The sequence below is a fragment of the Trachemys scripta genome, chromosome 1 (assembly GCF_013100865.1).
Source record: "Trachemys scripta elegans isolate TJP31775 chromosome 1, CAS_Tse_1.0, whole genome shotgun sequence".
NCBI lineage: Eukaryota > Metazoa > Chordata > Testudines > Emydidae > Trachemys > Trachemys scripta.
The window spans coordinates 9,083,839-9,106,260 of NC_048298.1; the positions used below are offsets into that span (position 1 = coordinate 9,083,839).

General features: G+C 40.6%; 1 protein-coding gene across 3 annotated transcripts in view; it reads right to left on the reverse strand.

Annotated features, from left to right (window-relative positions):
* Window positions 1-22,422, reverse strand: part of MKLN1 (muskelin 1) — a 180,155-nt gene that overhangs the window by 11,795 nt on the left and 145,938 nt on the right. For all 3 annotated transcript variants that reach the window (XM_034764311.1, XM_034764320.1, XM_034764329.1), the window contains 4 exons: window positions 15,482-15,629; window positions 14,169-14,283; window positions 9,583-9,722; window positions 2,178-2,280 (listed from right to left, as the gene is read on the reverse strand). In XM_034764311.1, coding sequence (XP_034620202.1) covers window positions 2,178-2,280; window positions 9,583-9,722; window positions 14,169-14,283; window positions 15,482-15,629 — 506 coding nt within the window. The remainder of the gene's footprint in view (window positions 1-2,177; window positions 2,281-9,582; window positions 9,723-14,168; window positions 14,284-15,481; window positions 15,630-22,422) is intronic.

The window sequence follows — 22,422 nt, forward strand, 5'->3', positions numbered from 1 at the left end:
CAAAGAGAAGCAAGAGGAAAGAGATCAAAAAATTCAAGCATTAGGCCTGCAAAGAAACAAGGTGTAGTGAAATTACAACTATTATCCTGAAAAGCCAGAGAGTGGCTTAGGGCCCTGTACATCAGGATTGAAACCCTTCCCTGGAATCACAGGTTCACATGGTCAACTCAAACATTTCATGCTTGCAAGGTAGATAAATTGAATAGCATGCAGTTTACTGTGCGAGTATCTTGCAGAGACTTTGTGAAAGTACTGTGAAATATTTTGGGATCCTCTATGCACTATATGAAATTTAATTCAAATACTTTTCAGGTTGAAAAATAGCAAGAATTTCCTGTTATTTTTCTTCCTATTCCTGTCCCAAACAAGAGAAAAGATGTGAAGGTAGCTAGTATGAGTCAATTTCAGTGTGAAACTCATAATTTAGACATGTTGTATGGATATGTTACCTATTAAATTTGGCAACAACCGTAGCATGTCAATTATGTTACTGAAAATGAATTGCAATCTATGATAAAGTGGTTAAACAACAATTTCCAGGATCCTGAGACAAGCAAATTATTTTCCAAAGTCCTGTCACCCTATAACCCCAGCACCATATTGCATATGGCCTTCAGTAACAGCCCCACAAAAACAAAGCTTTTAGAGGCTATACTTAGACAATTTCTATTTGCTTAGATTACATGATCTAGCCAGCACGCTAAGGGGCTTTGATCAGAGACTCCCCAAGTTTTTATCACAGCTTTGATACTGACTTGACACATGAACTAGAGCAAGACATTTAGTTACTGAGCCCAATTCTTGTCTCATACCAGCTTTACAACTGTAACTATCCACTGACTTCAGTGGATCTACTTCTCATTTGCACCAATGTAAGGAAAGTAAGGAACACCCTAACCGGTTAAAATGGGGCAACTGAGACAGAGTGATAAGCGTTACATGTTTGTACAGCATTTTGAAGGTCTATACATAACTGCACATAGAAGCAAAACCCAAAAGCTTATCCTAAACTTCATAAGTTCAGTAAGTTATCTAGGGCTGCTACTAGACTTCATTAAACCCTTTTGTAAAGTGACATATGTAATGGAGAGAGGCTGTCTGAAATTCCTATCAGCTCTTGGGAACTTATTGCTTCATTTGTGCTTTGGGAACAAACTTACTCTTGGAAAAACCAAATATGTGCACTGAAAAATGCGATAAGGCCATATAAAAGCCTTAGTGATCAAGATACATAAAAAAATCCAGAGTGAGAAATATATATTCTGGAGAAGAGCTCAATTTTTTCCTTCAGAGACATTTAAATATGTACAACCCAAATGAAAAAATATCCTGAGAACATCACCTTCAGGTATCAGAGAATCCTTTTACATCTTCTTAATATAACATAATAGCAGCATTTCCTTTTATTGGGTGCAATATAATGCATTTTCCATAGTACAACCAACCAATTAACTATAAGCCTGTGCCATTTGATACAGAGTTTATATTTCATTAACCCCCCCAAACACAAGACAGCCCATTAGAATTAAATCTAAGGTCCCGGCTGCATGCAGTTTTTTACTGATAGCTATTTTGGTATGGGGTGTGGAGTTTTTAAAAAATAGAAATAGTTATACGGTACATCCCCTAGCTTAGATGCAGTTATACTGGCATAAAGGTGCCTTACACTGGTGTAGCTATTCCCATATATAAGGGTACATCTATACTACCCACTGGATTGGCGGGTAGTGTTCGATGTATCGAGGATCGATTTATTGCGTCTCGTCTGGACGTGATAAATTGATCCACGAATCGACGCCTGTACTCCACCCTGGGCAGGAGTAAGCGGAGTCGACGAGGGAGCCACGGCAGTCGACTCGCCGATGTGAGAACAGCCAGGTAAGTTGAACTAATAGCATAGCTGAAGTTGTGTATCTTAGTTCGAACCCCCCTGCTAGTGTAGCCCAGGCCTAAGGGGAATAAGCTATACTGGTATAAGCACTTTCATATCAGTATAACTGCAACCACATTAGGGAGTTGTACCTCTAACTATTCTAGTATAGTTAAAGAAATACGTGTATGTAGACAAGGTCTAAGAAAATATAAGGTAACTCTAAAAGTTCCACAGTATGCACCTTTACATTCTATTTTTTTTTTTTAAACTAAAAAAAAAAAAAGGAAGTAGTTTTCACCCTTACCTCTTTTGTCTCCTCAGGGTCAGAATGATCCACAGTTACATACAAGTCATTCTGTAAGTATTTCAGTGCACTGAGTGGATCAGTTTGGGCCTTTTCTTCAAACCTGTACAGTGGAAGGAGATAAGCAACTTGTATGTGATTATAAGACACACAAAGCAAGCACTGTTTTCATTTACTTTGAGCTCAGTTACTAAACACACTCCCTACTCTTATGGGAGCAAAAGTCACAAATGCAAATTGTTCAGCTGATAACTGCTTAAAGCACATGAATTCTATGACAGCTCAGCCCCCTCCTGCTAGAAGTCTGGGTACAGAAGCAGCATTCTAAGGTGCTCAGGGGAAATCAAAGCTAGCGACTTCTATCCCTTTGCTAAAACAACCGAGTATCTCAAAGCTGTATAAGTTGTTGTTCATAAGGTACTCTGTTCTAAAACATTAGGCAAATAAACGTGGTGTATCCATTTCACAGAGAGATAAACTGAGGCATGAGGAAGTGAAGTCACTTGCCCAAACAGCAGATTCAGAGATAGAACTCAAAATTTCTAACACCCACTACCTACAATCAAGACACAAAATGTCCAAAACCTGATCTAACCGCCTTTAAAAAACCAATAGCACATTTTCATCCAAAATATTCCCTTAGGAATGAATATAAGGGCTGCAAATGTCTTAAAAGTATGGTATTCCGGCACCCACTGACCAAAAGGGAATAAACCTAGGACTTCAAGTTGGTCTGACCCAAAGACAAATGAATGGACAGACTAGACAATCTTGCTTTGGAGATTGATTCTCTCAGTTACACTGACTTTTCATTAGGTTGCTTGAAGAATTAGTTTCCCCCCATGTCATTAACTGAAAGGCCCCTCCAGTTCTATGGTTTGTACTACTGATCGCAGCAGCCACTCTCAAACAGACAGCACGTTTATAAATCACAAAAGATGCTGCTGTGATTCTTCTGTAACCAAAAGCACTTAGCAATTGTTATCTACCTTGTTCATTGTGGATCTTGGGAGGACAACTTGGGATAACCTGCTTCAGAAAGCATGGGTCTTTTTAGAAGCTAAACAGAGACTTCACTGCAATAGTAGCAATAAGGTTTCCTTCTTCTATAGGCCACTCGCACAGGTCTGACATTCCACCCAGTAGAGGGCAGTGATGACACATCAGCCAATATAGTTCTCAGTTTAAAAAGAATGAGCCATTTTTTTCAAACAGATGCAGTTTTAGATCTACATTTTTCAACGGGCTGAACCTCAATTCCAACCTAATTGTGCTATGCTAAGGAGTTTCTTCAGTCTTGGCTTTGAATATCTCCTTTGATCAGTGTGGATAAAACTGGTTTAAAATTTAAAAAAAAAATCTGTTTCTTTACATTGTATTTTATTTAAATTAAATACATTTTATTTTTTTTAAATATATGTATTGGAAATTGTGACAACATATGTTAAGGCCTAAACTTACTATGACTTATTAAAATAAATTAAATAAAAGTATTTCAAGCATCACATTTGCTGCCAAAGTTTTAAAGAAAATCAGACTACTGAACTGATTGAAGTTACTGGATAAGCACCTGGAACCAGAGTTTGCTGAAGTGCACTAGCCTCTTCTGCAATTGCAGAGAGAATATTTTCTTTATTTCAGTTTATTCAATTCAATGACTAGTTCATTCTAAGTTGAGACACCGATTGTGAGTTGAAGCAAGAAAGCTTGTTTTCCTCTTCCACTCTACAAATAAAAAGGAGGTAAGGGGATGAGATCTACTAGTTCTAAAATCTTGAAGGTCATGGTGGCCAGAAACAACCAGTTCAATTCACTAACTACAGATATACTTCCTCTACTTAACCAATTAGTTTTAAAAGCAAAACATGTTTTGACTTTCTTATGTATCCAGCACATTTAAGGTAGCTTTATTTAACTAACAGAACAATTTAAAAACACTTTTTTTTGTCATGAATTAAAAAAAAAAAAAATCAACCAATAATTAACACATGCATCATTCGCCATTTTCTAAAAAGTAAAAATTAAGAAACTGAATACATTTATGTTACGCAATAACTGCTTAAATAAAATGTGCATATAGTATATCCTTTTGGTTAGCAAAAAGGATCAAATTTAGTTGCAAACCAATATGTATTAATGGTTACCAACCAATGAGAATCAACCTTTCTTTACGAAAATAAAGATACAAGTGCAAAACATGATTATATTAAATTATTTAAAATCAAGCTTACTGCTTGCTAATTTAAATCATTATAATTATATAAATGATTTTGGTTTAAATCAAGTCACTCTGTCTTTGATTATCTCCTTCCTTGAAAAAAAGTTCACACCTTTTAGGAAGCTGCATGGACGGTCCAAAGGCAGAAGTAACCATGAATTAGCAGTCAAAGGGTAGGAGAGATTGTTTGATGTGATCTTGACAGTATACCAGACTCACCAGTAAGTGCTGGTTAAGCTTCAGCTCTATTTCATATGACTAGAGGCCTCAGATATTGTACAGTATAAAAGAGGACATTCAAGCCCAAATTTTCAAAGTAATTTTCAAACCTGAGCATGTCTGACTATGCAAATCTACCTCTTCATGCACTGTTTTCTACATGGCCATTTGAAAAAAGAGCTCTTACTGAAGAGCTAAACTGAAACTTTAGCTAATAGCTGCATGATACGAGCACATACTTCTACTGCACAGTACGACATCAAGAATGCTGCCATTTCCCCAGGGGATGGTTCCAATCTCCATTTATAGTAACTACACAAAATGTCAAGCTAGATTCACGCTATCAACTAATAAACGCAGTCATCCTCAATAGGAGCATTCAGCTAATCAAAATACCAACTGAACTGTAGCTGCCATTTTACCATGAACCTAGTCCTCATCTCCCTATCATGAGAATAACCAACACCAAAAAAATAGGACTAATAAAAAAAGTCCCGCCCAAATCAACCTAACAGAGCTGGGCTCTGGAGAAGAAGCAATTAAAAGGGTTGCTAGGGGAGTGCCTCTTGTCCCAATGCCTCCTCACCTATTTGCTGTAAAGCAGCAGTGATTCTGAAATAGCACAGACCTGTCCTTAATAAATCAATCACTTACCCATAGCCTTAAGCATGAGTCAAAACAAAGATGCCTTTAATGAAGGTGAAATCACCCTCAAGCTGTACTATTATTAAGGCTGATGGGGAGCAAGAAGGGCACTTACTCCATATGATGCATTAGCACCTTCTTTAAAAAAAAAAAAAAAAAAAGAGATCCAGGGCCCACTCTAGGACACACCGTGCCTAAAACACTTCAGATAAGAGGCATATCATAATTATCTCTAGACCACCACCAGCAGGAACAGATTATTTCTTAAGATCTTGTCATCAAGTGTATGTCCCAAACGAGAGAGAGAAAAAATGCAGGATCTCCAATTTTATGGTCTTTCTGCAAGTGGTTTCATTTAAGAAAGTTTCTAGCTTTCTCCCTCGCTACCATCCTTCACAAGGTATGTTTCACAATTGACAGACCTCCCTGCGTTGTTAGCAGAGCCTTGCAGAAAATATGTTCCTAGCTAAACAGCAGCGGTGGTGTGAACTAACTCCCACCACGACTATTATGAAGAAGTGTTAAATCTTTGTCTGTCCAAGGCTTTAGCACAGCTTGATGACACAGCAATGCTCCTATCTGCACTACAAAATATAATTGTGTTGGAGATAACCATAACGTAATCAGCTTTAATGAAAACTAGGGCTGTCAAGCAATTAAAAAAAATTAAATCGCGATTTATCGCACTGTTAAACAATAATAGAATACCATTTATTTAAATATTTTTGGATGTTTTCTGCAATTTTCAAATATATCAATTTCAATTACAACACTGAATACAAAGTGGTACAGTGATCACTTTATATTTATTTTTGATAAATACAGTATTTGCACTGTAAAAAACAAAAGAAATAGTATTTTTCAATTCACCTAATACTGTAACAATCTCTTTATCATGAAAGTTGAACATACAAATGTAGAATTATGTAAAAAAAAAACTGCATTCAAAAATAAAAATGTAGGTTCTAAAATTTTACAAGTCCACTCAGTCCTACTTCTTGTTCAGACAATCGCTCAGACAAACAAAAAGAACAGGAGTACTTGTGGCACCTTAGAGACTAACAAATTTATTAGGCTGCTAATCAGACAAACAAGTTTGTTTACATTTGCAGGAGATAATGCTGCCCACTTCTTGTTTACAATGTCACCAGAAAGTGAGAACAGGCATTCTCATGGCACTGTTGTAGCCGGTGTCGTAAGATATTTACGTGCCAATTATGCAAAAGATTCATATGTCCCTTTATGCTGCAAGCATCATTCAGGGGACATACGTCCATGCTAATGATGGGTTCTGCTCGATAACAATTCAAAGAAATGTAGACCGACGCATGTTCATTTTCATTATTTGATTCAGATGCCACCAGCAGAAGGTTGATTTTCTTTTTTGGTGGTTCAGGTTCTGTAAGTTCCACATCAGAGTGTTGCTCTTTTAAGACTTCTGAAAGCATGCTCCACGCCTCGTCCCTCTCAGATTTTGGAAGGCACTTCAGATTCTTAAATCTTGGGTCCAGTGCTGTAGCTATCTTTAGAAATCTTCTTTGTGTTTCGTCAAATCTGTAGTGAAAGTGTTCTTAAAATGAACATGTGCTGGGTCATCATCCGAGACTGCTATAACATGAAATATATGGCAGAATGTGGGTAAAACAGAACAGGAGACATACAATTCTCCCTCAAGGAGTTCAGTCACAAATTTAATTAGCGCTTTTTTTTTTTTTTTTTTTTTAAACAAGCGTCATCAGCATGGAAGCAAGTCCTCTGGAATAGTGACCGAAGCATGACGGGGCATACGAATTTTTAGCATACCTGGCAAGTAAATACCTTGCAATACCGGCGACAAAAGTGCCATGCAGATGCCTGTTCTCACTTTCTGGTGACATTGTAAATAAGAAGAGGGCAGCATTATCTCCTGTAAATGTAAACAAACTTGTTTGTCTTAGCGATTGGCTGAACAAGAAGTAGGACTGAATGGATTGTAGGCTCTGAAGTTTTATATTCTTTTGTTTTTGAGTGCAGTTATAACACACCAAAAAATCTACATTTGTAAGTGCTGTAATGCAATCTCTGTCATGAATGAGGTGAATTGAAAAATACCATTTCTTTTGTTTATCATTTTTACAGTGCAGATATTTGTAATAAGAAATATACACTTTGATTTCAATTACAACACAGAATACAATATATATGAAAATGTAGAAAAACATCCACAATATTTAATAAATTTCAATTGGTATTCTATTGGTTAACAATGCGATTAAAACTGCAATTAATCAGGATTAATTTTTTTTAAATCGCTATTAATTTTTTTGAGTTAATCGTGTGAATTAACTGTGATTAATTGACATCCCTAACGAAAACCAAATAAATTCCCGTAGCTCAGCTAGTGAATTACACAACACACACAAAAGTGGAATGGGGAGAAAGTTTCTGTAAGTGGAAAAGAAATAATCAGTTTGCAACCCTCAAGCATGAGGACTGCTATGCTTTGTAACTTTTTGATCCAGTTAACATAGCTGAAAGTGCTAGGGGGGAAAATGGATCCTTCTAGCATGGGGCCACCGCTTCCCCAATCACATAACTCTGCAAGGGAGACCTCCCAAACAATATGGGGGCACTAGGACAAGGTGGTAGCTTTGCCCTCCCTCCAATGTGGGCTTGGGAGAAAGCTGCAAAGAGCCAGAGACTCCAGCCAAGGGGGGCAGAAGCAGCACTCAGAGAACAGGGGGTAAAATGGGGCCCAGCCAGGACCACCCCTCCCTCCCTGCAAATTCCTGGACCCAGAATGATAGAGAGGAGCAGAGAAGACTCTCTCTCCGCCACGCACTCTGGGGGCACTAGGACTTGATGGTGTCTCCCCTTCCCCAGGTGCCAGGCTGGCAGCGGCTTGGAAGAAGGCTGCAAAGTAAGAGCTAGCCAGAGACTACAGCCAGAATGAGCAAAGCAGCCAAAGCAGGGATCTTTGGAGAACTTCCCCTTTAGCTTATCCCCTTCTAAGTAAACCCACCAACCTCCTCCACCAAAAAAATATGGAACTAACGTGACATTAAATTTATCACTTTGTTCAATCTGCTTGTGTGTTTTGTCCCTTCCCTCACTCTGTGTATATTTAGACTGTAAACTCTTTGGGGCAGGGACTCTGTTGTGTGTTAGGCACTGTAGTAACACAATGAGTCCCTGGTCCATGACTAGTGCTCTTAGGTACTACGGTAATATAAATAATAATGATATTATTTCAATGTTTTTAAATTCTGCTACATTTACTTGACAACAAGTTACAGAGGTAGCCTTAGGCTTGCCTTTAATCAGTCTTCAATGGTTTGGTTACATTTTAACGTTTCAGTTTCGCACCATTGCCATTTTATAGGTCTGAGTAAACAGGAGCAGCCAAATGGTTACCACTAAGCAAGTCACTGTTCTATACACCTAGCAGATTCATAGAGCTTAAGGCCAGAGGAAACTATTATGATCTAGTCTGACTTTCTACGTATGACAGGCCACAGAGCCGCACCAATTAACTTCTACGTTAAACCCATAACTTCTGTTTGAGCTATACCAGATCTTTTAGAAAGATATTCACTTTTTTCCTTTTTTAAACAGACTTCAAATGGGGAACCAACCAATATCCCCCTAGATAAGTTATTCCGATGGTTAAGTGCCCTCGAAGTTAAATAATTGCACCTTATTTCTAGTCTGAATTTGACTAGATTCAGTTTCCAACCCCTGGATCACATTCTCCCTTTTTCTGCTATATTAAAGAGCCATCTACGATCAGAAATCTCATCTCCGTGTAAGTACTTGTAGACCTTCATCTACTTTCTTCTTAACCTTTTCTTTGATAAACCAACTAGGTCCATATGAATCCGAGAAACATTTTCATGTGAACCAATAAGGGGGTAAATTTCCAGATGTGCAGGGGAATTTGGACACATGGCCTTGCTAACACCATTGGAAGACATAATTGCCTACTCGAACACTGCCTTAGGAATGTGTCATTGAATTCCTTAAGGGACAACAAGAATATCAGGGTTTATTTTTGAAAAACAGCAAAAAATAATAGGGGAACCTATAACAATTTTCAAAGATTCTCCTTATTTCCCCCACAAAACTTCTATCTAGATACTCCATGAATGTTCAGTATACAATTCTGTATATGTTGAAAAATACACACATGAAAAATAATTGGGAAACTTATAACCCGTTACATAATCAGGGGAATGCTATATCTACAAAATAATGAAAGACAATATTCAAATTCTCTAAAAAGCTTTTGGAAAGGCTACAACTTGTAATTAATCATCTCAAAAGAAGCCCTCTCCGCTATTATACCTGTGCTTTCTTATGAGGTATTTGCAGTGTCTCAACAGGTATTCCTTTGAAGGCCGACAGAGCTTCAGTGACCAGAAGTCATCCAGCCTCATCTTTGGAGAGCAGGATTTGCCAGGATTTCCTCCGAACAAATAATGAACCTATGTAGGCCAGAGACAGTTTTTAAGTTGATATGTGCACATGTATTAAACATTTACTGTACATTTGGCAAGTCACGTCTCTGAAGATGTTCTTCTACTACGTACACAGGTGTGTGTGTGTGTGTGGGGGGGGTTGAAAACCTATTCCAAGTTATTACCAGGCTTGCTTCACTCTACCAAATCTGCTGATCAATAAATTGAGAAATAGTAATTCTCCTCAAGCTTACTGTCTAGCAGGATGAAAAATATAAGTCTGTGCTGTCAAAGACTAGTATGTGTCTTACTTTAAGATGATATCTTGAACTGATCTCTAATATCCATAAACTACATAACTTCTTTCAAATGTTCTTTAGGTTACTGTATCTATTGAAGAGAGAAGCCCATACTAATGCAACAGCCCTTCACAGTGAATAGGATAGTGGCTATGTGGAAGTAACAGTAGAAATTCAACCTTTTCTTGTACATCGTCTCCCAACACATTTTGCTCATTAGGCTTTTCTGGCACTGCTGTTCAGAAAGACTTATGGCATAATGACCTCTCAACAGTGACAGATTGCTAATATACTCTCCCTCCATTCTTGATCTCCAAGACCCTGACTCTGAAGTAGACTTAAACAATGATCTGCCAGAGGCAGACCACCAGTGTGTGGTAGAACCAAATTAAAGCATAGCTACTAGAGGGCCTAGGGCTCAGGTTCCTGGAGTCACATGACAACAGAATCTCTCTTTTGGTTGCAAAGTAAGTCTTGAAAACATAACTTTGCAGACAACCTGCAACAATGGTGCTCTGAAGTACTAACTATCCTAGTCATCCTAATGAGTTAACAACTTGGAAACCCACTACTCTGGAAGTGCCATCACCACAGCAGAGGGCATTGGGGGGATCCTCACTGCTACCACTGAATCATGATTCTGATGGAGAGATGTGAGCAGCTCTCTGGGTTTGTGAGAGCAAAGTCCTCTCTTCTGAGTTAGGCCCCAACTCATCTGAAGACAAGGACCAGTGTTCTAGGGCAGTGGTTCTCAACCAGGGGTCCAGGGCCCCCTGGGGGGCTGTGAGCAGGTTTCAGGGGGTCCGCCAAGCAGGACCAGTGTTAGACTTGTTGGGGTCTAGGGCAGAAAGCCGACCGAAGTCCCACTGCATGGGGCTGAAGCCTGGGGCCCTGAGCCCCGCCACCTGGGGCTGAAGCAACTTAAGCTTCGTGGTGTCCCCGGCGGCATGGGGCCCTGGGCAACTGCCCTGTTTGCTACCCCCTCACACCAGCCCTGGCTTTTATATGCAGAAAACCAGTTATTGTGGCACAAGTGGGCCGTGAAGTTTTTATAGGGGCCACAAAGAAAAAGGTTGAGAACCCCTGTTCTAGGGAGGCCTAAGAATGCTCAAAGGATAGTGATTGTGGGCTGATCCCAGTCCAGCAGAATGCTTTTAAGAGTAGACGTGTCAGGAGCTACCCACACAAACAGGGATGGGTCAACAGGGACTGTTAAGGTCCCCGACTGTCTTAATATGACCATAGTATATGGACAAATACTCAAGTAGCTTCTGGAAGGCCAGATTTGTTTTCATTATCTTATAATACAATAGCCTGGTTGTGAGATGTTCTACATGGCGAACTCCAACAGGCTTGTTCACTTCAGCTCCTACCTTAACTGGAGGCAAAGCAAAGAGCTAATGGGAGAAAGTGTCAAAATGGAAAGGATGCATCCTGAAATGAACCAGCCCCACCCATGATTTCATAAATGATTGCTATTATTGCATTGGAACAGATAAAGCACCAATGAATATTATAATTCACTGTAAAAGAGAGAAGAATTAATTGCACACAGCGAAAAATGGAAGGAAAAGCCAAGACACTGAAAATTAATACATTTGAGAAAGCCCTTGTTCCCATCTCCCCCCGTTTTTTGTCAACTAGGGGTATACAAAAAGATTTATATGTATAAATAACAAGTACGGTGTACAGTTCACATTCTGCTGGTTTGCATCCGGCAGTACCATAAACTCAATGTTACAACTTTTAGTTTCTGACATCAGAAGGCTGTCCAGGTAAGTCTTCCTACACACGCAAATTACTAGAAGCTGTGGCACTAATGACCAGTTAAATGATACAGCACTGGTAAATGCATTACAACATCTCTGCTCAAAGCCTCTATTTTTGCCAGCGCTAAGGGCAAATTTTGAAAAATAAAGTCATGTTGTTGAAAGCACTTCAGGATAACGAAGATGTTTCCCTCTAATTATGAGGCTGAGTCCATGACCTCTTTACAATAAGGAGATGTAAAGCACAAGGAAAGTGGAAATCAAGTAGTATTGATTTTTTCCCCTTCTTTTACTGGATTTTAAAAAAAACCCACTTATTACCTGAAAACTCATCTGTTGAATACTAAATATCCCATAGAGGGTTCTGCAATTGCAGAGACTCAACCTTTTCTCCTCCTCCATATATTCACCCCCCACACACACACACCCCCAAAAATTCACTATTTTAGCATCCATAGAAGGGAGACTCCTCATTTATATCAGGGGAGTCCAGAAAGGTCATTTGAACAGAGACTTCTAAAAATATGTATGGCTTCTCATACAGAGTGAATTCAAGATAGGAGCCATGATTCAGCAACCCGGTGGCACTTAGAATTCTGCTCTCAGACTTGTATGGTCTATAACATTTAGGATATGTCTACATTGCAATCTAGAGGTGTGATTGCAGCATGGTTAGACACATGCTAGCTTTAACCATGCTAGCATGGCTAAAAATAACTGTATGTAGTGGCACTGGCTTTAATGCAGACTAGCAATGCAAGTACATACCCAGGGGTCCCCAGCATGCTTGAAAGCCTGCGCTGCAGCCTGCAATGCTGCATACACACTGCTGTTCTTATCCATGCTGCAGCTGAGTTCTGGATTGCAGTACAGACCTTTTCTTAAGTGACAGCAGTTAATTTTTCTTCACCAGTTGTCTATTCTGCACCGGTATTTTGAATGACAAGTTTCCCCTGCACAAGCAATATTTATTCTTCCTAAATTAATACAAGATTTTAAAAGTTTGGAGAATTTGAATTACATGCCCAAAAACTGCCTGCGTCTCACAATGCCATTTGCTGGCAGGGCCGGCTCTAGGCACCAGCAAAACAAGCTGGTGCTTGGGGCGGCACATTTTTAGGGGCGGCATGGCCGGCGCCAGAATGCCGCCCCTAAAATGTGCCCCGGCCGCCCTAGCTCACCTCCGCTGCTGCTGCTTGCGCACCACAGCGCACGAAACAGCTGATTCACTCGCCACTGCTCACCCTCCCTCCCAGGCTCTCAAACCTGGGATGAGGGGGAGATCCTGAGCGGCTGCGGCACACGAAATAGCTGATTCGCACGCTGCTGCTCCCCCTCCCTCCCAGGCTCGAGAGCCTGGGAGGGAGGGGGAGACTCCGAGTGGCCGCGGCACGTGCGCCGCTTCTCCCCCTCCCTCCTAGGCTTGAGAGCCTGGGGGGAGGAGGCAGGGCTGGGGAAGGGGCGGAGTTGAGGCGGGGCCGGAGGTGGGGTAATTAAAAAAGGGGGGGGGGGGCAAAATTGTTTTTGCTTGGGGCGGCAAAAATCCTAGAGCCGGCCCTGTCTGCTGGGAGCCCACAAGATGGGTATGTGAAACGGAAAAGATTGCAACCACCCTCATTTGTACTATGCAATTCAATGACAGCATAAGCGAGCCAGCATGTGCTGCTCCATATGGACTGAGCGCTGCATGCATGGACTTAGCCTCCATGGGCTTTACCTTTGTTTTAAACATGAGAATGATTGTGAGCTAACCTCACTACAGAACTTTACAGGCAGCATTTGTCCCATAGGCTGCTTTTTTGGCTGCCTCTAACTTAGCACTATCATGCCTATTAATATTATAAAGCAGGGGTCGGCAACCTTTCAGAAGTGGTGTGCCGAGTCTTCATTTATTCACTCTGATTTAAGGTCGTGCGTGCCAGTCATACATTTTAACGTTTTTAGAAGGTCTCTTTCTATAAGTCTATAATATATAACTAAACTATTGTTGTATGTAAAGTAAATAAGGTTTTTAAAAGGTTTAAGAAGCTTCATTTAAAATTGAATTAAAATGCAGAGTCCCCCTGGACCAGTGGCCAGGACCTGGGCAGTGTGAGTGCCACTGAAGATCAGCTCGCGTGCCGCCTTCGGCACATGTGCCATAGGTTGCCTACCCCTGTTCTAAAGGAAGAAGCAGCTCAGTAACTTGTATGTTAATTGATTCACCATCACCAGCAGATCTTCCCACCACCCATAGGGCCAAACTCAACTATTCGATGAAGCTAAGTGCATTACACCATGTCATATCATCATCAGCTTCTTCTGCTTTATCACAGGCAAACACACAACCAGCTTATTTTTTAGGTCTGCAGTTATGCCCACTAAATACAACTGAAATCTAGCACTCTGAAAATAGACATCCATACCTTGTGCAACTCATCATACACCAGCTGATGGGCAAACCTGGGGCAGGGCTCCTCCTCCTGAAGGCTTTTACTTGGATTATCTTTTGCTGCTTGATCGTTCTTATAGACACAAGACCTGGAACACAGGATAATATTCAAACATTCTCCCACTAGCAAATGAGAATTAGCTACAGATAAAAGAAGAGGTTAGCAAAAGAGAAGGTCGCATAAAATGTGGGTGGTTGATTAAAACTCATATTGTGTGCAAGGTAGGTATCTGGCTCCTTAATGGAGGGGCTGTGGGAGACTATCAGAGAAAAGGCAGGAAACAATGGCCATTCCAGGGATCAGGGAGTCTTATTAGTTTCAGTTTGCCCCACCTAATCCCAAATAAATGTACCATATAGGAAATGACTTCCTTGTGAACCACAGTTTTATAACAACTGGATGGCAACCTTACTTCAAGTCTGGTGTCGTATGAAACTCCGTCACTTCCAAAGGGTAATATGTGATACAGCATCAGAATGTAATTATATTTGCTTTCCACAACCAACTTTCTGTATAACTTTTCACGAGTGATGTACCCAAGTATTCGGATTCTAATATCTAAACTGTATTGTTAAATTTCTTCACGTAAATTTGGGTTACTGCTGATTATGTACTATATGTATTCTATGACTTTTAAAACTAACTTTGTATTTGTGGATAATCTAAGCACTATATCCAGATGTACAGACACATTTCTTAACCCATGTATTATATAATTTTTTTTAACATTAGTTAAAATACATTTTTTTAATTTCTACTGCAACTACGTTTTGCCTTATGCACGGTAGCTGTTACAGTACTCAGTAGGCAAATGGTTAATTTGAAACTGCTATAACATTTTAATTACATAGTGCAAAATTTTCAAAGTACTTAAGTGACTTAGCAGCCCATGACCCATTAATTTCAGTGGGACAAGAACTTCACCCATTAATTTTCTGGGGTGGGGTAGTGGCACCCAACTGGTATACATCACACTAAACAGAAGTAAGAGGAGAGATTTGGATCAAAGATGCTATCTGGGAAGCGACCCTGGACCATACATTTTTAAAGGTCTCGTTGGAGGCCACCCATCCACCCAGTAAAGCTGCAAGGAAACCAAGTTATCCAACTCAGTAGGATGAAAGCCTGAGTCAACCCTGCCTGCATCTGAACACGTTGCAGGGGGAAGAGGCTTTTTAAATATACTACTTTCCTACCATCCCACAAGCACACAATGGAATAACCTCCCTAATTTGTAAAAATTAACAACTGCACCTTGCTTTCAGAGAAGTTTTTAATTTACTTACCAACTGTTCCTCACAATGTCATAAATCCAGAAAGAGTTCCTAACATTCTCTTCCCGTTTCTCTTTGTCTTTACTGAGCCCAGACAACACATGGATTTCATTCAGTTCTGGATCAATGGTGGCTCTCTGAGTGAAACCTGTCATAGGAACTGTTCAGTAAGAGAGAGAAAGTAAATGTTACATCTTAAACAGAATGATGGAAGCAGGTATCGGAGAAGGGAGAACTGAAGGAATCCGATATACAATACGAAAATGAAATAACCTGCAAGCACAGAGTCTGCTTGTGAGGCATGGGGACCTCTATTTAGCTAGTTTGTTATTCCTTATATGGCAGGGATTGGTTCTCTCATGTCCTGTACATTGCTGAGATATACTTGGCATTAAATAAATACTAAAGTAAATCCTTTGATTTACACCAAGAAGAACTTCGTTGCCTTTTAATTCCAAAGTAACAAGGTGCCTCATCTCTGCTAGAGGGAGAAGATTGGAAAGAACTAAGGGCAACTGCTTCATTTTGATAAAATTCAACAGGACACAATTTTTTTTTTAAACCAAGACAAGGAAGTTTTTGTTTTTGTTTTTTTGTTTGTTTGTGTTAAAAAAAACAACAACAGATTTGCACCCGTTTAAGCTCTCAAGGTGTGGGTTTAAACAGTTAAATCAGTGCAAAAGACTTTTTGGTTTAAACCAGGCTTGTTTTGATTTAGTTTAAATCTATTAGCAACAAGTTTAGGCTAAACTGAAATGAATGTGCCTGGACAGGGATTTCTGCCAGTTTTACTATGAACTACGGCTGCTAGCTCTCAGCAAGTGAGGTGCAAGATTCTATAACTGGATACTTTCTTGCTTTGAAGGGTTTGCGTGGGCGTATGTTCCCTTTTAGCAATGTTTTTGTGGGAATTTTCTTGCTATTTTAAGATACATAGAGAGGTTACGCAGAAGATATGTGCAGATTCCTTTCCCCCACCCTCAATATTAAATACACACCTGCAGATAATTTTAGAGACAACCAAAATACGTATAAAAGTCAAATCAACATTCACAGTTTGTACCTGCATAATAAAGAGATGAAACTTAATTGAGAGGTGAAGGCCATACATGGTAGAAAAAGGGCCTCGAAGATTAAATATGTAGCAAGGACCTCAAAAGTGTGTACCAAAGAACTAAAAGGTATAGCAGTCCTTTACATTATTCACAGATTTCAAGGCCAGAGAGGACCACTGTGATTATCTAGTCTAACATCTTATATAAAACAAGCCATAGAACTCCCCCATAATAATTCCTAGAGCATAGATTTTAGAAAAACATTATGTGCTACTACATCATAATTGTGAAAATGCTAATTACATCTCCTTTGATTAATTTTCTTCTATTTAATATTAAATGTTTGCCTTTTAAAACCATTTAAATCATTTTAAGATGGCACAAAGTAGAAAGATAGCTGAAAACCATACTAAGCATTCACCTCTTGAAAATGTGTTTTATGACTGGCTCACCATAATATAGGAAGTCTGCTGAGGAACCAAGGATATAACCCATTTTTCCTGACTCCAGGGCCTTAACTACAAGACCATCCTATACAGCAAATAGCACTGTTTAATAAAGATCATCATCTGTGTTTGTGTCAATGCTTCCTAGAGGCAGGTATGTAGAAGTAGCCTCATTTTACAGAGAGTATGGCCAAGCACATAGCCACTGCCGCCGACATGTTAGTGGAAGAGACCTAGATCTCCCATAAGAGATACTTTAATTCTACTTCCTCCTCTGGCAGCACTGATCTTGCATAATCTTTGGGTTACCTCATCTGTCAAATGGGGCCATAGGATACCTGGAGCCTTACTTAATGATAAGGGCTGTGATGCAAACAAACAGATTAATGGTAGTCAGAAGAGGCGACACTCGAAGTCATGGTCTCATGACTCACAGACTAATACACTTTCCCGTAAAACTATAGCAGGGTAGATAATAGCAGCAGTAGACAATAGGTAGACTGCAGGCCATATCCGGACAGCCAGATGCTTTTGAATGGAGCCAGAAATCTTTTTATTTACTTATTTTTTACTTTTATTTTCTCTGGAGTCTGGACCTTGCCTATAACTTGACCAAGAAATTTGGACCATGACCAGAGGCGAAAGTAAGCCGGTACGTTACGCCACGCCATGCCGGCAAGAGCCAGTACGTCATGCCAGACTGGACCAGCTTCTCTGATGGTGATTTAAAGGGCTCCGGCCCCTGCTGGGAGTCCCGGGCCCTTTAAAGCGCCGCCCGAGCCCCACTGCCGACGCTCCAGTGGTGCTTTAAAGGGCCCGGGGCTCCTCCTGCAGCTGGGCTCAGGCGGGGATTTAAAGGGCCCAGGGCTCCTGCATCTGCAGAGAGCTCCAGGCCCTTTAAATTCCTGCCCGAGCCTGTCACCCTGGGGGAGCGGCGGCAGGGTTCCCGTGGTGATTTAAAGGGCCTGGAGCTCCGCAGCGGTCGGAGCCCCGCGACCTTTAATTTGCCCCTGAGCCCCAGGGCTCCCAGCCACCTCTACAGCTGGTAGCTCCAGGGTGATTTAAAGGCCCTGGGGCTCTCAGCCACAGACGGACCCCCAGGGCCTTTAAATCTTGAAAGGCCCCGCCTCTTCTGGCTGAGGCCACGCCCCTTCCTATTGAGGCCACGCCTCAAGGACTCCGGCATACCGGTAATTCCTTTAAGTTACTTTCACCCCTGACCATGACAAAAAATAATTGACTACCCCTGGACTACAGGGTACTGTGAGGAAGTTGTATTTTTTGCACTAAGAAAAATTGTGGTATAAACATCAAGGTATTCCTCTCTTTTCTACCTTCAGATTTAGAAACGTTGAAATACTGACGATTCCTGGAGGTTTCATTGTATGTAGTTCCCCGAAACAGCGTCATCAAATTAGCAGTTTGGCAGTCCTAACTGTTTGTTGTGTAATTCTTATTTCCTGTTTCCCCAGGCAACCATCCTTTCAAATGCACTCATGACCAACACGTGATCTTTGTTTATCGATTCTGTTTGTCTCATTTTTCTTTCTGGGTCAGTTTACAAAGGCTGGTGAAGGTTCCTGGCTCTCAGTCAAGTTGCTTGGCAGGAGAACTCTCAAGGCGCTTACACGTTGCAAATTCTCCCTCCAATTAACTATGAAATTGCATACACGTATATACAATCTTGTGCTTCCTTGGAAGAGAAGCCCTGTGCTAACTACCTTTTTACATTATTATTAAACAATATACAGAATTGCATTTTGCAAGCCTGTTTGCAACAGGTTTTAGTATTATGCTTCACTATTTTCATATGCTGGGCCAGGAAAGTAACCTACATAGATTTAAAAAAATCTGGACAGTACTAATTTCTCTACAAAAATGTAAATAAGCCATTCAGTAAGTCTCATATTCAAATCTGTAGTCCGATAAAAACAGACATATGTAATACATCTAGTTCACACTTGAACACGTACAACCCTCCAGTGAAACTGCACATGTGAGCACCACTCAAAGTTCTTTCCAGGCTCCAGTTATGCTCCTCAGTGGAAAGCACAAGTCCTTGGAGATCTTTAACTAGCCTAGTCTCTCCCCGCTCCTACCCGTAGCTTTTGTCTCAATTTCCATGTCAAGTTTACGAGTGAAAGGTTGCCTCTAGCTGGCAGCAATGCACATTTGAGCTGTTTCTGGCTTGTGCATCATCTTTAGTGATAAGTAGAATTTGGTCAGAAATGTTATCTATGCAACACTACTATCTTCTGCCTTGCAACTGAGGGGAAAATTGGCCCAAAGGCCCAGTACCTCACTCTCCCGTACCTGTGTTGGCTCTGTAGGACTACCCAGAGTAATGAACAGTTAAAAAAAACAGTGCATATATACACACACAACAGACTCTGAGGTCAGGGCTACATTGTAATACAATTGAGAGGAATATGATGCATGTATTATGTTACTGTTCATATTGGAAGTATATGGACTTGTTTATAGAGAGGTAGAGTAAGTCAGTAAAATGTGATTTGTGGGAGGTTAGATATGTTAAAGAATCTCTTACTCTGACATTTCTTTGCTTTTAAGGGCTTATGTGGGTGGCTTTTCCCTTAACAGAAACCATTTATGGTTGCTTCCAATTTTTGTCTGTGCGAACATAAATATATTCAGAATAAAAGAGGGTGAGAAAACTGGGATCCTGGAAGAACAGAATATTTAGTTATAGCCTCCTTCTTTAAATGCTGTTGTAAATCACCTGCATTGTCCCTCTGGCCTAGGAGTGATTCTCTGTAGTGTATGAAGGATACTATATAAAGTTAGTTTATTGTAGTTATATGAAGAAGAAGAAAATCTTTGAGGAAAGGTCATCCTGTAAGAGCAAAGAAAATACAAAGCTTATTGGCAAAGGTAAAGAACAAAAGGGAGTAAGACCAGATGAGATCCACTCAAGATAAAATTTCAGGGTTCACCTAGAATGAGAATCAAAAATAGATCAAATTCACTCAACACTTCCTCCCCCTCAAAAGTGTCAGTCAACCACCTCCTGACAAAAGGTTCAAAATGGAGGGAGTTTGGAGATGGATAGGAGGTAGGCCGCTCACCACAGTAGTGGTGTTTTAACATGGGGAAAGAGGTGGAACAGATAACCGCAGAACTAGAACCTCACACCTTGACCACACACACAAGCTGTGCTGCTTCAATTCACTCAGCTTAGAAACTGAAGTGGTTAAACACACAAGTTGGTGTTGAGACAAGGCCTTTTACTCAATCCTTTACAGAGGAAGAGAATGAGAAAGTAAAAATATTATTGCAACACAATGAAAAAAAAGGCTTTGGACTGAACAAGTTCCTGAAAACAACAAAATTGATCAGACAGCAGTGGAACTAGGGCACACTAATTGGAAGATGCTGGGTAGAGTAATATTTCAGCCTAGAAAACATTAAAACCTTTAAGGGTGTTTACCAGATGTTTGATTCCTATCAATGAGCACAAAAACAAACCACCAACCTGTATGAAAAACTAACTGTTCCGATAGGAGGTTCAACAACTTCATTATCTACATCTGCAGCATACAATGTATTAAGTACTTGATGGTAATTAAACTATAATGTAGTAACCTCAGTCATTTGAGGGGTACACATGAGTAGTGAGCTTCTGAAAAGGTGTTCTTGGGTATTCAGCCAACAAGTCTCTTTAAAAGGACATTTAAAAACATAAGTGCATGTAAAAATATTAAACCCTTATTAAGACAACAGTTACTTGCTTGGGATCTACCATTCTGATGTCTTCTCATAGCATGTGATGATCAATATGGGGACAAATTTTCTCCTGCACCAAAATACATTCAGGATAAGGAGAGTGCGTAGCTGTTCTAATTTACCCCAAACGATTATGATCCCTCAAGGAGTATATATGCTCAGAATTGCTGTTCAGAAGTTCTGTTCCACCACTCCCTACCTCCCCTTCCCCCCCCCCCCCCCTACAATGGGCAGGAGGCAGCTGACACTGGAGAGGACTCCACTGGTTTCACACCGGCTGAGAATTCCCTCAAGTGGTCAATTACAGCCAGTTCACATCTCCTCTGAGCCACTCAGGTGGTTCAAAGGGTACAGAACTGGGGCTCAGAAACTGGCCCATGACGTTTTGTGCCATGCATTCACAGAAGCCACTGGGCTCTCAATCCTTAAATCAACACTAAATCAGGGAAATAAGCCCATCTAATAGATGGAGGATGTTCTCATAGATTATCTCCATTTGTCAGCTCAATGTCCAATTGCTCAGAATAAGAAGACTGCAACGGGTGACTGCAATAAAGTTTTACATTTCAGAATTTTCCTCAGAAACTGTTTATAATATAATGGTAAAAACAAACAGATTATTAGCAGCATGTATGGTGCAACCTTTCACATCTTGGAAATTGGCATATTTCTGAAACAGGAGGATGTAACCTGAGCTCTGCTACAGCGAGCCTTGATGTTCAGTGGGAGAGGTACATCAACCTACTGGCAACACAGTGCGATACACTGCGTTATCCACACAAGATATTCTTTGTGATGAGATGGCCTGGTCTTTGGAATGGCCAGAGATAGCCAAAAATAAATGGGAAGACAGTGAATGGTTTGCTTCTGTTGATGTAGTAAAGTAAGACCCTAGAATCATCCAGTATACATGTGACTTCAGAGAGACGACACATACATTAAGCGACTGATTCAAACGGAACTCAGACCAACTTGGCGAAAGACCTAGTATGCACTTTCAACATTACCATGTCCCTGTGAAACATTGTGTAGGGAGGTCAGCCATAAATCCTTGGTGCTCACTCATTCTCCCGGGCAAAGTGATAACAACTATAATAGCCATCTGCAGAGTGAAATGAAGTAAGAAGCATTCTGAAAGGGGTTCAAAAGGAGTTTCAAGAGGACAATGCTGAAGTCCCAGGCAGAAGCAGGTTTTCTATCCTGTGGGTAAATAGGTAGCACATCCCTGAGGAACTTCAATATCATCCGGTGGGAAAAGCCTAGCACAACTGCATGGCAGATGGGAACACTGAGAATGTGCGAGGTGAACCTTAGTGAAGCATTAGAGTATTTTACGTGCAGCAAGTCATTGAGGATCTTCAATATTGTAGCCTGCAGAGGATCCAGGCCATGTTGGGATGCCCATAGAGAGAACGACTTCCATTTTGATAAATCATTTTTCTTGGTGGACATCTCTGCTCTGAACCAGAATTTGTTGGGAGCAGTCCCTATCCATGGTACCTAACCAACCAACATCCAGTCTGTCAGATGGAGGGCCTTTGGAGCTGGATAGAGTACCTTACCATAGTGTTGTAAAATCAGGTCCAGGTAGTTCTAACACTTGGCATGGTCCTTTGCGATAAACAGATCTATCACAGGAACCCCAAGACATTTATGTGAATTCTCATGTCTTTTGTGAACCAGGTCAGATGACAAACCTGTCCCTGAA